The sequence below is a fragment of the Chenopodium quinoa genome, unplaced genomic scaffold (genome assembly GCF_001683475.1).
Source record: "Chenopodium quinoa cultivar QQ74 unplaced genomic scaffold, ASM168347v1, whole genome shotgun sequence".
NCBI lineage: Eukaryota > Viridiplantae > Streptophyta > Magnoliopsida > Caryophyllales > Amaranthaceae > Chenopodium > Chenopodium quinoa.
The window spans coordinates 58,135-71,819 of record NW_018745651.1 but is presented as its reverse complement, the minus strand read 5'-3'; the positions used below and the strand labels follow the sequence as shown (position 1 = coordinate 71,819).

At 34.8% G+C, this 13,685-nt stretch overlaps 2 protein-coding genes across 5 annotated transcripts; one reads left to right on the top strand and one right to left on the bottom strand.

The window, feature by feature from the left end:
• Positions 1-2,326: 2,326 nt before the first annotated feature.
• On the top strand, positions 2,327-6,504 carry LOC110717073 (adenylyl-sulfate kinase 1, chloroplastic-like). Of its 4 annotated transcripts, none has more exons than XM_021895712.1 (7): positions 2,327-2,781; positions 3,554-3,694; positions 4,471-4,620; positions 4,704-4,822; positions 4,936-5,020; positions 5,851-5,897; positions 6,118-6,504. In XM_021895712.1, the coding sequence occupies exons 1-7, from the start codon at positions 2,520-2,522 to the stop codon at positions 6,214-6,216; spliced, it is 903 nt and encodes a 300-aa protein (XP_021751404.1). In that variant the 5' UTR covers positions 2,327-2,519; the 3' UTR covers positions 6,217-6,504. The 4 variants fall into 4 exon arrangements, with proteins under 4 accessions (XP_021751404.1, XP_021751405.1, XP_021751406.1 ...); XM_021895713.1 differs by having other exon boundaries at positions 2,687-2,781; positions 3,571-3,694; XM_021895714.1 differs by lacking the exon at positions 2,327-2,781 and adding an exon at positions 2,829-2,967.
• Positions 6,505-9,428: 2,924 nt separating this feature from the next.
• Positions 9,429-13,425, bottom strand: LOC110717084. Its single transcript, XM_021895730.1, has 4 exons — positions 13,015-13,425; positions 10,260-10,413; positions 10,085-10,155; positions 9,429-9,977 (listed from the first exon to the last, which is right to left on the bottom strand). Exons 1-4 carry the CDS (start codon positions 13,207-13,209, stop codon positions 9,753-9,755), a joined length of 645 nt encoding a protein of 214 aa, XP_021751422.1. The 5' UTR covers positions 13,210-13,425; the 3' UTR covers positions 9,429-9,752.
• Between the last annotated feature and the right edge of the window lie 260 nt (positions 13,426-13,685).

The following is a 13,685-nucleotide window of genomic DNA, read 5'->3' as shown; positions in this document are numbered from 1 at the left end:
GAACGTGAGATTTGCACGAGGCTTTTTAAAGAATGCTACTCCGCATCCAAGTTCCTACTCCGGAACGAACTTTGCTTGAATCCTTTATTCACCAAAGACTCAAAACATTCATTAGTCGAGTTTGTCAATTTGTCCATCAAAACCAAAAGGCTCAACAGGACTGCTAAAACCAATTCCCCAATTTACATTTGTTTTTTATATGTTAGGAAAATAATCAAGTCAAACACATTATGTGAATAGTAAAAAACGTTAAAATGTAATATTTATTAAAACACAGTAATATACAAGTATTACTAAGTTTTTTTTTCTTTTTCTTTTTCTTTTCTCTTTAATTGATGTGCATGAGTGCATGACCCTTCTTTTTGCTTACTTGAAAAACAGTTGTATGAAGTAGGTGTATTGCTTCAAAATCGATCTTGGGAGAAAAATTCTTATACATATTTTTTTTTAGATAAGAAAAAGAAGGAAAACGTTGGGCACCCCATCTCACGAGGAGAATTCCTAACGCATCTGTGGAATTCTTATAAATAATTGGCTCCACACTGATTGGACATACATGCAAAATACAAAGTATCAAATTAGTATCATAAGGTTAGTAAGGTAGCTTGAAGTTTGGAACATGTATAAAAAATGTTTAGCAATTTGCAAGTTCTTGAATTTTGTTCTGTAAATAACACAACGAGTACCTATGGTCGATCGAAAAGCAATATTTAGTAGCCGGCCGTGTGTTCAAAATCAAATTGATAAACGAACTTTGCACCTTCATTGATGATATCATTTTTAAGTAAAGCTACAATGTAAATCAGATTAAATTAATAAAGGGGAAAATAGAATAATAAGAAATACTTCTTCTCGATAACATTCTTAAATTTGTTATTAGTCTTTATTTTTTTTTTTATTTTTTTTTTTTGTGACTTACTTTTAAATGCAAATAAACACAATCTACATAATCATACATCAATTAAAAATAAACACACTTACACACTAGCTAGTTTGAAGCTAAATTGTGTCTATAATGAAGATGCATGCTTTGCTACTACGATGAAGTTTTATATCATCTAGAGATCGAGTAGAGAACCCTAGAAACGATTATATTAATGACACAAATAACCTCAATAGAACAATGTCTTGCTGTGTTTTATAATTGAAGCATTTGTTTTGGCAAATCCAATATGAATTGAATCATCAATACAAATGCATGAAGATTTATCTCTCTCATCACTTTCAATTATTTATATCTCTCGATTTGTCTTTGCATTTACGTAAGGGTTTACTTGTCTAGATTAAATCAACAAATGTAGATAAGTTCATGATTCATGTGATTTATGCTTATTAAATCCTACAATTTTATTTCTTCAATCTCATGACTCATGCTTTTTGGAGTATTTATTTCGTTTTTTTTTTTCAACAATTTTCTACGATTATTTCATCAGACTTTTGTTTGTCCCTTATAAATATGGTTTAAGATAAAAGTGGGGACACCACTAAATAAGAATCATGCAATCATCCAACTAATAAGTGGAAAAATATGCAGAATTCACTATATAACAATCACGATAATCTAAAATTCAATAATCCTATGATGACGTACCATACATGCTTGCTTAATGCTCATGTTTTGTTTTATCAACTTTTTTGAATTTTCATTGTAATCTCATCCACATACATGCTTTGATGCTTCGATGCTTCCCGTTGTTTACTCCATCATTCAATAAAATACGTACATTTACTATTGTATACGAATGACCTTAAAAGCAAAATGTTGTATGTGTAAGATTCTAAAGAATTGAAACTTTGGAAGTAGTTGATAGGAGTATTAAATACAAAGTCATATTAAACGTATAAGGCCGATCATCGCATCCTTTTCTTAATTAATTCGGATTGTTTATCATAAAAATTATGATCTTTAGCTAGCACAGAGATTATATAATAAACTTTGGAAGTAGTTGATTATACTTTATTCGTTTTTTTATATTTGCAATACACACTTTATCACGGTTTTTAAAAAAAGTTGACCTCATATGATATAATACACTTTAAATAAGGTTAAAAGATGGTTAAGAGTATAATTAAGTGAGACATGGGGTTAAAAGATGGTTAAGATTATAATTAAATGAGACATGAGCTTTAAATAAAAGTAATAGTATAATTTCCACCTAAAAACCTTTTTTATATAATCTGTTGCAACTATTATGACATATTCATTAATGTACAACATGTATAAACGGGGTTCCAAGCCTCCCATTTTGACAACACGAGCAATTTTGTCATCATGAAAAACGAGCTATTATATACTCAAGTACGAGAACATATCTATGTTGTCATTATTTATAAAATGGGTGCGTGACAAATAATTTCCCGCCAGCCGTTTTCCCCTAACCTTCTGTCCTCAATTCTCTCTCTCACTCTCTCTCATTGCCCGTACCAAATTAATGCTTTGATTGGATTTCCAATTTTTGTCGGCACTTTTCAATCTTTCGATTTATCCGCCGATAAATCAGGGAGTGAGTGTGAGATTGATGGCGGTGGCTCTGAAGCTGCTGCCGTCGTTAATCGGAAATGTATCGCCGGAAAACGTTTCTTTGCCGGAATTAGGGTTTCCGATTAATTCGGGTCGTAATTGGATCCGATTTGGTAGTCATTTTGATCATCGAAAATCGAAAATTGGGCAAAAATTTAAGCTGGTCAAAGCGGTGGGGAGATTAGATGAAACGTCGTCGTTCAATGACGTTAATGGTCAAGCAGATTGTCACTGTACCAACGGTTTTCCTAACGGAAAGGGTAACTTATTTTTTCTCCTTTTTTTTTTACTTCTGAAATATATTCCAGAATTTTAGTGATTCGTTTGGAAATTACTCTGTACTATAAAAAAGGAAAAATCGAATTTTGTTTAACTTCCTCTATCTTTGGCAAATAAATTTCTCTTTTTTCCTCTACTGCTTGTCAATTAAGCGAAATTGGATTTGGGTTAGTTGTTATAATTTCTTTGTTTTTATTTTTTGAATGGTTATATTTAAATCATATTGATTTTTATATTGGTGATTTAATCTGGTTTTTTTTGATGTATCTGATATAGGAAATTAGTTGATGAGCTTAAATCTTGTCGTATTCTTAGATGGGATTTTTTCTGTTTGTAATCTAATTTTTTCTGGTCAACATTAATTATTGCAAAGTTTTCGTTTTTATTATGTTTCTAGTATATATTCCAGATCTTTGATATCACATGAATTGAATTTCACTCACCAATTAAAAAAAAAATTATGAGTTTATTGTATCATATTTTCCAGATTCAATTTTTATGTGATTTGGGTCGATTTTTGCTGTTTTTATGTGATTATGTTATGGACCTACTTAGTTTGAGTATGCTGTTGCAAAAGGGTTTTTATGGTTCAAGTGTTCAACACTGTATAGATCAACCTAAGCAAGCAGTGTATTTCCTTTTTCGCTTTAATGTAGACTGTAATGCCTACATACTACTTGTATGTATTGATTCGATTAATTGGATGAATTACAAGTTAACGATAAGAGGAACTGATAAGAGGTTACTGACTAGGTACATTTCGAAAGCAGATGTCAACAATTGAGAAATCTACCAACATTTTATGGCATGAATGCTCGGTCAACAAACACGATAGAGAGCGATTACTACAACAAAAAGGCTGTGTCATCTGGATAACTGGTCTCAGTGGTTCAGGTTAGCCTATGTTATTGACACTTAAAATATTGGTGCAATTTTATGTTTGCGCGTTTGTATTATTTGCACCACATGTATTGAGGATTGTTAGTCTTTTTAATATCTGGACCTCCCTAACATCTCCTTGATAAGTACCTCTTGGAGGTGATGGTTGTTTATTTTCATTGAGTTTGCTGTGAGCCTGTGACTGAACACTTTTGCTTGTTCATGTTAATGTGTTACCTTACAAAAAATAGGTTAATAGGTTGAGTTAATTAAGCAGTAAAAACAATAAATTTTATTTATCCTTGGTTAATTTTTCGAATAAACTATTGAGGAAATGAATTCTAGTTGCTCGGTGTTGTTTTGCTCTGCTGTGCTGGAATTACTTGGTGGTTCTAGTTACAACATATTTAATGCTATCTGATTGTTTGGTCTATTATGGAAGCTGTAAATCACCATTACTCAATTTTACTGCACTTTAATGTAGGCTTCTGACTTAGCTTCTGTCTGCAGTCTTTGTACCCTTCTATTTTGAAAGTTGCAATCTTGTACCTATTAGCAAAATGATAATTTTATGCCGTCTTTTTTTCTTTGAATCAATGAATCTAATTTAAATATTTTGGAATCATAGTCCATAGTGATGCTTAACATCAATTGCTCCATGGTGATGTTGAATTTATGATTTTATGGTGTATAATCACAATTTTTTTAACTCTATGGACCTTCCTCATTTCTGAAAAGTTGTTATATTGTTGTTTGATTCTTCCTTGTTCTGACTTCATATTTTGTCACAGGGAAGAGCACATTAGCTTGTGCATTGAGTCATAGCTTGCACTCAAGGGGAAAGTTAAGTTATGTCCTTGATGGTGATAATGTTAGGCATGGTTTAAACAGGAATTTAAGCTTTGGAGCAGAAGATCGAGCAGAAAATATTAGAAGAGTTGGTGGGTGCTGTATTAATTTTCTTTGTTCCAAAAATTGTTTTTATTCTCCTTCTTTAACTATAACTAAGTTATTATGCTTCCAGGTGAGGTAGCCAAGCTTTTTGCTGATGCTGGTGTCATCTGCATTGCTAGTTTGATATCTCCTTATAGAAAAGACAGAGATGCTTGCCGCGCCCTATTACCGAAGGGGGACTTCATTGAGGTATTTCTTCTCCTTTATTGGTACTTTCTCTTCTTGCTGTCTTTACTTGTCTGAAAAAAGATAAAGATAGGCCATACTCTTATTTATATAATGACTCAGCTATCAACTCACAGGTTTTCATGGATGTTCCACTTCAACTTTGTGAAGCCAGGGACCCAAAGGGCCTGTACAAGTTGGCACGAGCTGGAAAAATTAAAGGTACTTTCTGCAGTGTGTTTTAATTGGTCTGCTTTGATGTTTGTCTCACACGCTCTTCTGTGATTCTCCTTTGATCAAAGCTAGATGAAAGTTAATGGACTAAAAGATTTTATGTTAAGTTAGTAGATGAGAACCTATGTGGGTGTTTCAGAGGTGTTTATTATGTGTCTTGAGTCCTATGAGGATATATATCATTTCGATTGCTGACTTGAAGCAAGAGCTGTTACTGATCAGAGGGTTAGGCCTAAAGTTGGATATGGTTATTGTGGAAAACTATCAAAAACGTACTTATATTTTTAGGTACTTAAATAGTTATATTTCACTAAAACTATCCTGATATGTTTATTTCTATAAATATTTGGAATATTTGAATAATGTGGATATAGTTTAGGTGATCTGGTTTTGCTAGCTTTTGACCAGGCTTTGGAAATCCTGATTTCAGCTTGTATATTCAATCTCACAGTCAAGCTGAAGTTTGGAATATTTAGCTAATCAAACTAACTGAGCAATTATTCTTAGATTGTCCATGAATTGCTCTACATGCAACCCCGGGAATGTTTTGAGGGGAATTTTGTGGGGCCTGAGCCTCTTGACCCATATTTTTGTTTCCTGTCTTCTTTCTATGCTATGATTGTTATCTAGAGAACATGATATGATCAATGCCTTCGTCTCCTCTATTCTAGTTTGTGTTTTCTTAATATTACAGTTGCCATTGACTCTCCTCTTCGATTTCTATTGGCAAGTCTGTAACTGTAAGGCAACAGCACATAGCTGTTTCCTTTTGATATTGTTGTTTTGACGGAATGAACTCCACTGTGCATCACTTTCAGATTTCACTGGGATAGATGATCCTTATGAACGACCTCTAAATTGTGAGGTACAATCTCTTTGTTATAATTTGTTCTAATTATCTCGACAGTGCATTAATGCTTATTTATTCAAGGCCCTGATCTCCTTCGAGTTTTTCAGCAGACCAAGCACATCAGCTTACAGTTTCCTTAATCAGATAGACATCTTTGTTTATTTTCTTTGTTTCCAAGTCCTTCACTAGGTCATGGTCTTCATTCTATATGAAATTATGAACGCTAATTTTGCAGATCGTCTTAGAACAGAAGCCAGATACTTGCTCTTCTCCATGTGAAATGGCCGAAACTGTAGTATCGTATTTGGAAGGTCATGGATACTTGCAGGCCTAATGCAATCGTTATGTCTTGGTGCAAGACCTTTGTACCTGTCTATATCAGAAATAAACCTCTTTTCCCCCGATTTTTGAAATGCCAAATTGGAAACTACTCGTTTCCCACACCCTGTAATTTTAGGCAAGTTCTTTATTCGCGCCCCGTCTTGGTAAATCCATTTATTGTAGTTAATTTATTTGGTTGTGTTAAAATCTCTTGTAGCATGAGATTATAATAGAGAATCAATACTTTCTGTATGTATGGACGCATGAAATAAAGAATTATTTGTGTGGTTAGATTATGTAACATTCCGTTTGCTATTGTATCCATATAATAAACGCTTAAATATCATTAATGAGCTTCACAAATGAAAATGCTGATAAAATTGTATTTACTTTGGACTCCAAAATCAGCAATGAAGATGCTAACAATTTACTAACTGCATTACACTTGTATGAGTAAATAAATGAGTAACAATCTGTATTTGAGCTGGGAAGGTGTGAGTCATTTTTAGTTATGTTAAAGGAGCAAAATGACCAAAATCATTCTGCCATGCGTAGAGCTATTACATGAAGAAAATTCTATTTGCCAAATGAGATAGACAACTAATTGGGAGCAACTGTCGGAGTCGTTTTCTGTTACTTTCTACTTCAGACTCTGCCGGACACCCAACAGGGCGAAAAAGAGTTACATTTGGTTGCATAGACATGCAGAGGATCATATGAAGGCATAACTCAGCTCCCCTCTAGTCTGAAGCGAAAAGAAACAGAAAATGAGCCCCATAGTCATGTATCTTGCACCTGAGCTTACAGCTTCAAACACAGCAGAAAATCTACGTTCTTGCAGCCCCCACAGTGTGTTCATGCAGTAACCCAGACCTCCAAACACACTCGACAGCAAGATCGCCATTTCAAACGATGAGAGACTTAAAGAGAGACAGATATTGAGAGGGCGAAGATGATCTATTGGACAGCTTGAATCTCAAGCAGAAGGTGGCTTTTTTCTGTGAGTTTTTTCACCTAAGATGAGGTTGAAGACACAAAAAAGTCAGTGTTATTTATAGTAACACTATCACTCCACTAAAGAGAAAGGCTTTGGTCTGCCGTATAATTAATTGTTAGGAGCATATTATCTTGAAAAAATTTGTTATTTAGCAATTTCTGTGTTCCAAAGAAAGTGACTTTAAATTGAGAGATGGGACCAACTGTTTCTTTATCATTAAAATCTGCAAAATTCATGTTAAAAAAAAAACTGCTAACTTGACTTCAGAAATGCAATGCCACATGCTTTGTTTTGTGCTCCTTCAGTTTTTTGTTTGATTTTCTTCGGAGTAATCAACACCTGGGTTCATTCTACCACTAATAATTAAACGTTTTTGTATTTCTTTCCTGGAAATATTCAGCTCTTTATTTGGAAAATTGGATTCTCTTCTTTTGTTGCAAACTGATCATGTTAGGTTAGATTATTGTACGGAGTACAACAATAATTTTAATTTTTAAAATGTGTTTTTTTTTTTCATAATTGATCTTGTTAGATTGATAGCGCGAACTGTGCAAGGCAACACTAGTCACGCAAGGCCAAGCCATGAAGCCAAGACATCCCAAGACATGATAACAAGCCAAGGCATCTCAAAGCATCCCAAGACATGATGGCAAAGGGTGGGTGGTAGACCAAGGCATGAATGAGATAGTTGCAAGCACTAACTAAGCCTCCCAGGGCTCTTTGGAAAAGGAATCATCTCGATTCTTAATCTTGTCGGATCCAAAAATGATATTTGGAAGAAAAATTTGAAGGCATAATACACGAAATCGGACCAATTTCGGGGTTTCGGCCCCAAATGTCGAAAACTTTTAGGACGGTAGGGAAAGCATCCTGGGATTATATAATGTACTCCAGTTTAGAATCATATGCGGGCACTAGTCGGTCACATAAAGGCTCATTGCGGCCTTGAACTATTGGAGGGAGGCATATATGCAAACTGTTAAATTGATTGTTTAAAGGTAAAGTGGACGATTCTAACCACCCATATAGCCTCCCCGGGTGTCATGGAATACATGTGAAGCATCTCGACCTCAACTCTTTCTAGGTTAGGGAAAGTAAAAATTGTCTAAAATTAAAGATTAAAATACATGAAATCGGACAATTTCAGGACATGGTGTCGAAAACTCTCGAGATTGTATGAGGTGCATCTCCGGGTCATATAATATTGTTTGAAATCATATATGACCATTAGTCGTTCACATAAAGGAACATGACGTCTTTGAGTTAATGAGGGGAGACGTGTACATAAATGGCTAATTTGACAATTTAAAGGCAAATTGGACGGTTCCAACCACCCAAATGGACACTTGGGGTGTCATGGGCTTTATGCAAAGCACCCCAACATGTTAATTTTCCGGGTCCGAAAAAGTCAAAAAATGTCAAAAATTGAAGGCTAATCCACGTTTCAGGCCAATTTCAGGAAATTTTTCCAAAATTGAAGTGAATGCGTAGGGTGCCCCCTTGGGTTCATATATATTGGTTTGGAACCATAAGAAACCTATCAATAGCTATGTAAAATCTCGGGAATGAGTTTGGTTCAACTATTTGGCTAATTTGAAATTAAGTTGCAATAGTAGTGAAGACCGAAGAGTTGCAAGAGATGATTGTTTATATCAGCAACTTGGCATCCCGGGGTCATATAAGGTGTTGGAAATCCTTCATCTTCATTGTGTTTAATTATACCCAATTTAGCTGTAAAACCAATAAATAACATACTTCCTCCGTTCTTTTTTACTTGACCCGCTTTGACTTTTACACTATTCACCACCCCTCCTTTGACCGTCTTTTGTAAATAATATGTAAGGAAAAATATATTCATGTGGGATCTTTTTGAATTCGTCTCAATAAGTACTATCATAATATATAACTTTAATAATTGATCGTTTAAGTTTTGCATTGGCAAACGTGATAAAAGAAACAGGTCAAGTAAAAAAGAACCGAGGAAGTAGATTTTGTACTATAATCCTATAATACATTGGTGTTGTGTTGTTGTGTTTGTCACTCAATACAATTCAAAGTTGATTTTGGTTTGATAGTCTACAATTGTTCATTCATAATGGAATGAATGAATGGAAGCCTTTCTATCTCAAGATGATAAAGAATCCATAACAAGATGGAAAAGTACATATAGAACACGAAGGATAATTTTGAACTAGATTGTGGGAACACTTTTTCTTAGCTGATCTCGATTTGCAATAATATTGCTTCCTTAAAGGTAATTAGAATTGACATGTTCCAAGCACATTGTTGAACACACGAAAATAAAAAATACTCTCTTAAATATGACTGATTGAAACGCAAACAAGTCAAGGGATCGGGATAACACCTGGTTATACTAAATATGTAAGGCAACTCAAGTTCAAAAAAAATTCATTTCAAATACAATTTTACTAGCCTACAAAAAGTTTACTACAACTAATGTCCCAAATCAGACAGGAGGTGCACCAAGGAACCAAGTATTCTTTTGGCGGATGGAGCTACGATCAGTAGGGCATCTCAGATTCAAGTCTGAACTAACGAACTCTAGATTTCTGCTGCATTTCTCTAGCAATTGATGGTAGCCATTTCTCTCCCCTGATTTTCTTCAGCTGTGCTACTCTTTCTTCCTCTCCCTTAGCAGCTTCTTTTGCAGCTGCTTCTTTGGCTTTCAATTTAGATAGAGATTTTAAGCTTGCATCTTTTGCAGTAGCTAAGATATCCATTCCCTCAACCACAGCAGACTGCAATTCTCTTTTAAACTGCAGGAAAACATAAAATCCAGAGAATCAGTATCCTTTCTTACATTACATGTATTCTCTCTCTAGGGGAGGGGGAGAAGTTAGACTAATGAGAGGAAGAAAAAAACCTTCTTTGATTTCTCATTGATTGCTTCACCCGGAAGAATTCTTGGTTTCTTTTTTGGTCCCTTTAGCTCAACTGAAAAACAAAGAAATAGTTCTGACTGAATATTTTCCAGATCTAAAATCCAGCATTTGAGCCTTTGAACAAATGGAAAAGATGCAAGAGAACCGTATGTATACCTCTATGATCAAACACTATGCCAACAGGGGCTTGCTTGAATAAACGAACCCCACCATTATTTGCGACAGGATGATCATCATTGATGTCGATGGGATCTGAAGTTTTCACCACATCTAAAGATTTTCTCATTATGTCATCCAAGGTCTTTTGTGCCTGTTAGTTACAATACAAACTCTCAGCAAACAGCTTAAACAATGACCTACTCAGACCACTTTCCTTGCCGAATAATGTGATTACTTAGGAGACATGCAATAAGTTCCAAGTAGTTGAATCCTATTGATTCATATATCTCTATGACACTTGAATTTCAAGTCCACAAGTAGATGTAGTATACTTTTATATTGTTCTAATTTATAGCCTGACTTGAGTTTTCTCCTTCAAGTCCCTATATTCTTTCCATTTACGATAAAAACAAAAGACGCAAACCGGATGAACATCTTTTCCTTTAAGTATTGTAAACATATTCAAGTACATACTATTAGGCTATGATTTTTATTTTAAGAGGAACTATTAGGCTATAGTTACTTTCTTTTCTAAATAACGGGATTACCTGGGAGACGTGCAAATAAATTCTGGGAAGACACTTAAATCTTGGTGAACTGCATGTTTTAATGATCATTGAAATTTGAAGTCCACAGATCACCTTCAAATTTTCTAATTCCTGGCTCCTTGATCCAACTTCAATAACCTTTTTTCCTGAAGTCTATACATTCCTTTCATTTCCAATGAACTATTTGAGTAAGAATAAAAGGTGTGATCAACCGAATACTGTTTTACATTTTAAAATTTAACAGTAAGTACCATACTACCATTGCAACTGAAAGAGGCTTCTCTTGAACTATCAGCCTAAGACAAAGATAGTTCATAAACCATGAAGGTGCTTTTCATAAACTATGAAGGCGCTTGTAGCCTACCTTAAAAAGACACACCTCATTGGAGAACTTGCATCTGGTGACAATTGTGTGCTCAAGATCCCAGGAGACTGTAATAGACTAGCTTTAGGAGGGGTAATTTCGGAAGTCTAGTATATTATTAGGTTATGGTCCTTAGCTTTAGTATAAATAGAGAGAGGGGGAAAGGCAAAGATAGGCAGAAATTTGTATTGAAGGGAAACCTTGGAGAGTCATGGCCTAAAGCCATTTTGAGAGTGATAGCCTAAAGCTATTAACCTATCCTTTTGTGAATCTAATGCCATTTTCAATCAATATTCAAGCTTTAATCTTTATTTACTTGCATTATTAAATCAGAAATATAAACCAAGAAAATCAGTCCATTACTTTGACTCACAGGTCTGACAGTTTTTGCCAAGGCACCTAATTCTGAGAATGAATTTATCAATGATCCCATCAGCAATGGATAATTCAACAACGTTATCGTCCAATTGAGATATTTCATCAGAGCAATAGGCTGTCAGCCCCTTACAAACATTAGGTATAGTATTGCAAAAGGGGCTTCGAAGAATAACATGGCTTCAGCAAGATAATATCCTAAGCACAAGGTCAATCTATTGTAGCTTGTTGTCATATATTTCCATATGATCATGTATAGTCCAAGGAGTCTCTCTCCCATTTCCATTGAGACCTTCCAATATTCTCAGAATAACTTAATGAGCATGGCATACAGTCTAGTACTTCACTAAGTCATTTCATATTCAGTGCCATCTTTAGTTTTCAGTTTTCACAGGACAATATAATCCTAACGCAATCGTATGATATACGGAATAATTTAGGAGTCAAGAAGACAAATTTCTCAATTTTATCAACCCCCCCCCCCCCCACACACACACACAAATTTCTTAATTCTAAAAAGGCTAAGCTTAAGGTACAGGAGTTCTACACATTTTCTTTCCACAGAATAGTGACAAACTTGGTCCATTGACCCTTGGAATGACTTGGGGAGTTGGGGACGGAAAGGAAGTCTCCTTGCGAAGCTGGTCTGCAATCAGTATCCTACCGAGATCAAAACCCTAATTAGGATCAATTTATGCTGCGGCTGATAACAGAGACGGTCTTAATAGGTTTAGGCATAAAAGAGATTATTAGGACGACACTAAGATAATGAGCCAAGGGATAAGCGCTCTTTGCACCAAGTTTCTCATAACTTAACAGTAAAGTTTCACACTGCAAGGTCTGCAACCAGCATTGATCTGAACCAAAAGGATCTATTTAAGCTACTTGCAAAGCGAATATTGGGGTTTCTTAGGAATATCTTCGATGAACTGGGAACTTCATTTTACTACTTAGTAAAGGACATATGGTAAACATTCAGCCTGTTATGGCATTATGCATCTCAAAATATAAAATAGGATTATTGGCTTATTGCTAGTATTTACGAGGTTGAGCCACCAAGTAGTTGTTTATTCTACCTAATAGAATTGCAATTTTCAGTTGTTGGGAAGTTGCTCAAAGTTAAAATTCAAGTCTTAATCAACTAAAATCCCACTAATCAAATGATAATCACAATCACATTCACAATCACCACTCTAATTTCAACCAAAAAACTTCAAAGATAGCACCTTGCTAACTAATTTGAACCTGCTTAGTGTAGTACTAACAGCTTACATTCAATTCAATTACAGTTCTAACAATTAGATATTTGTGATATCATCCAATAAGTGGTAAGAGTTTGGATATAAACTACCAAATGGGAAATTTGTAAAGCGGGTTAATATGAACAAGAATTAATTTAAATGACATAAAAATAGAATAAATTGATGATAATATTACGATGACATATGTAGGGATAAAGAAAGACCTTGATTTGATAGTGCTTGATGGGCTGGGGTTGCAGAGTTTTGGCGTCTTCATCATCGTTATCAGGCGCAGGAGTGGGTGTTTGTTTGGGCTGCGTACAGCCCAAAAGGGTGGAGGCGGCGGCGCTAATGGCGGCTTTCCATTCATCATCACCGTCTTCGTCATCACTGCTGCCGCTGGAGTGTGGTTCTTCCATTCTGTTCGATGGAGTATGCTGCTGTCTCTTCCTTTTTTTTTTTTTCCTTTGTTGGGTTTGGAACCCCTCTTTAGTGCGGCTTCACCCAAAACGCTTGTCAACGCAAAACTTTTTATTTGAGCGGACTCACTTTTTGATTTAGCTTAGTCATTGTTTTATTTGCTTGTCGGTAAATGTAAAACTTTGATTTAGAAATTTTAATTAATTTCTTTTATTATGTTTGGGCATTAACATATTACATTTTTTTTTAATCATAGAAGCACAATATTGGGCATTAACATTATCTTGGATGGATGAGGGTTGCCAACATAATGAGATAAATGCCTTAATATGAGTATTCTAAAGATTAATTCAATCAAATTTTGTTCATCAATAGTGCCAATTGTACTACGTATATTATTATTCATTGTAATCTCCAAAAAATCTAACGTATCATAAGTTTTGCGTCATCTTTTATTACATCTGAAAAGACGAGT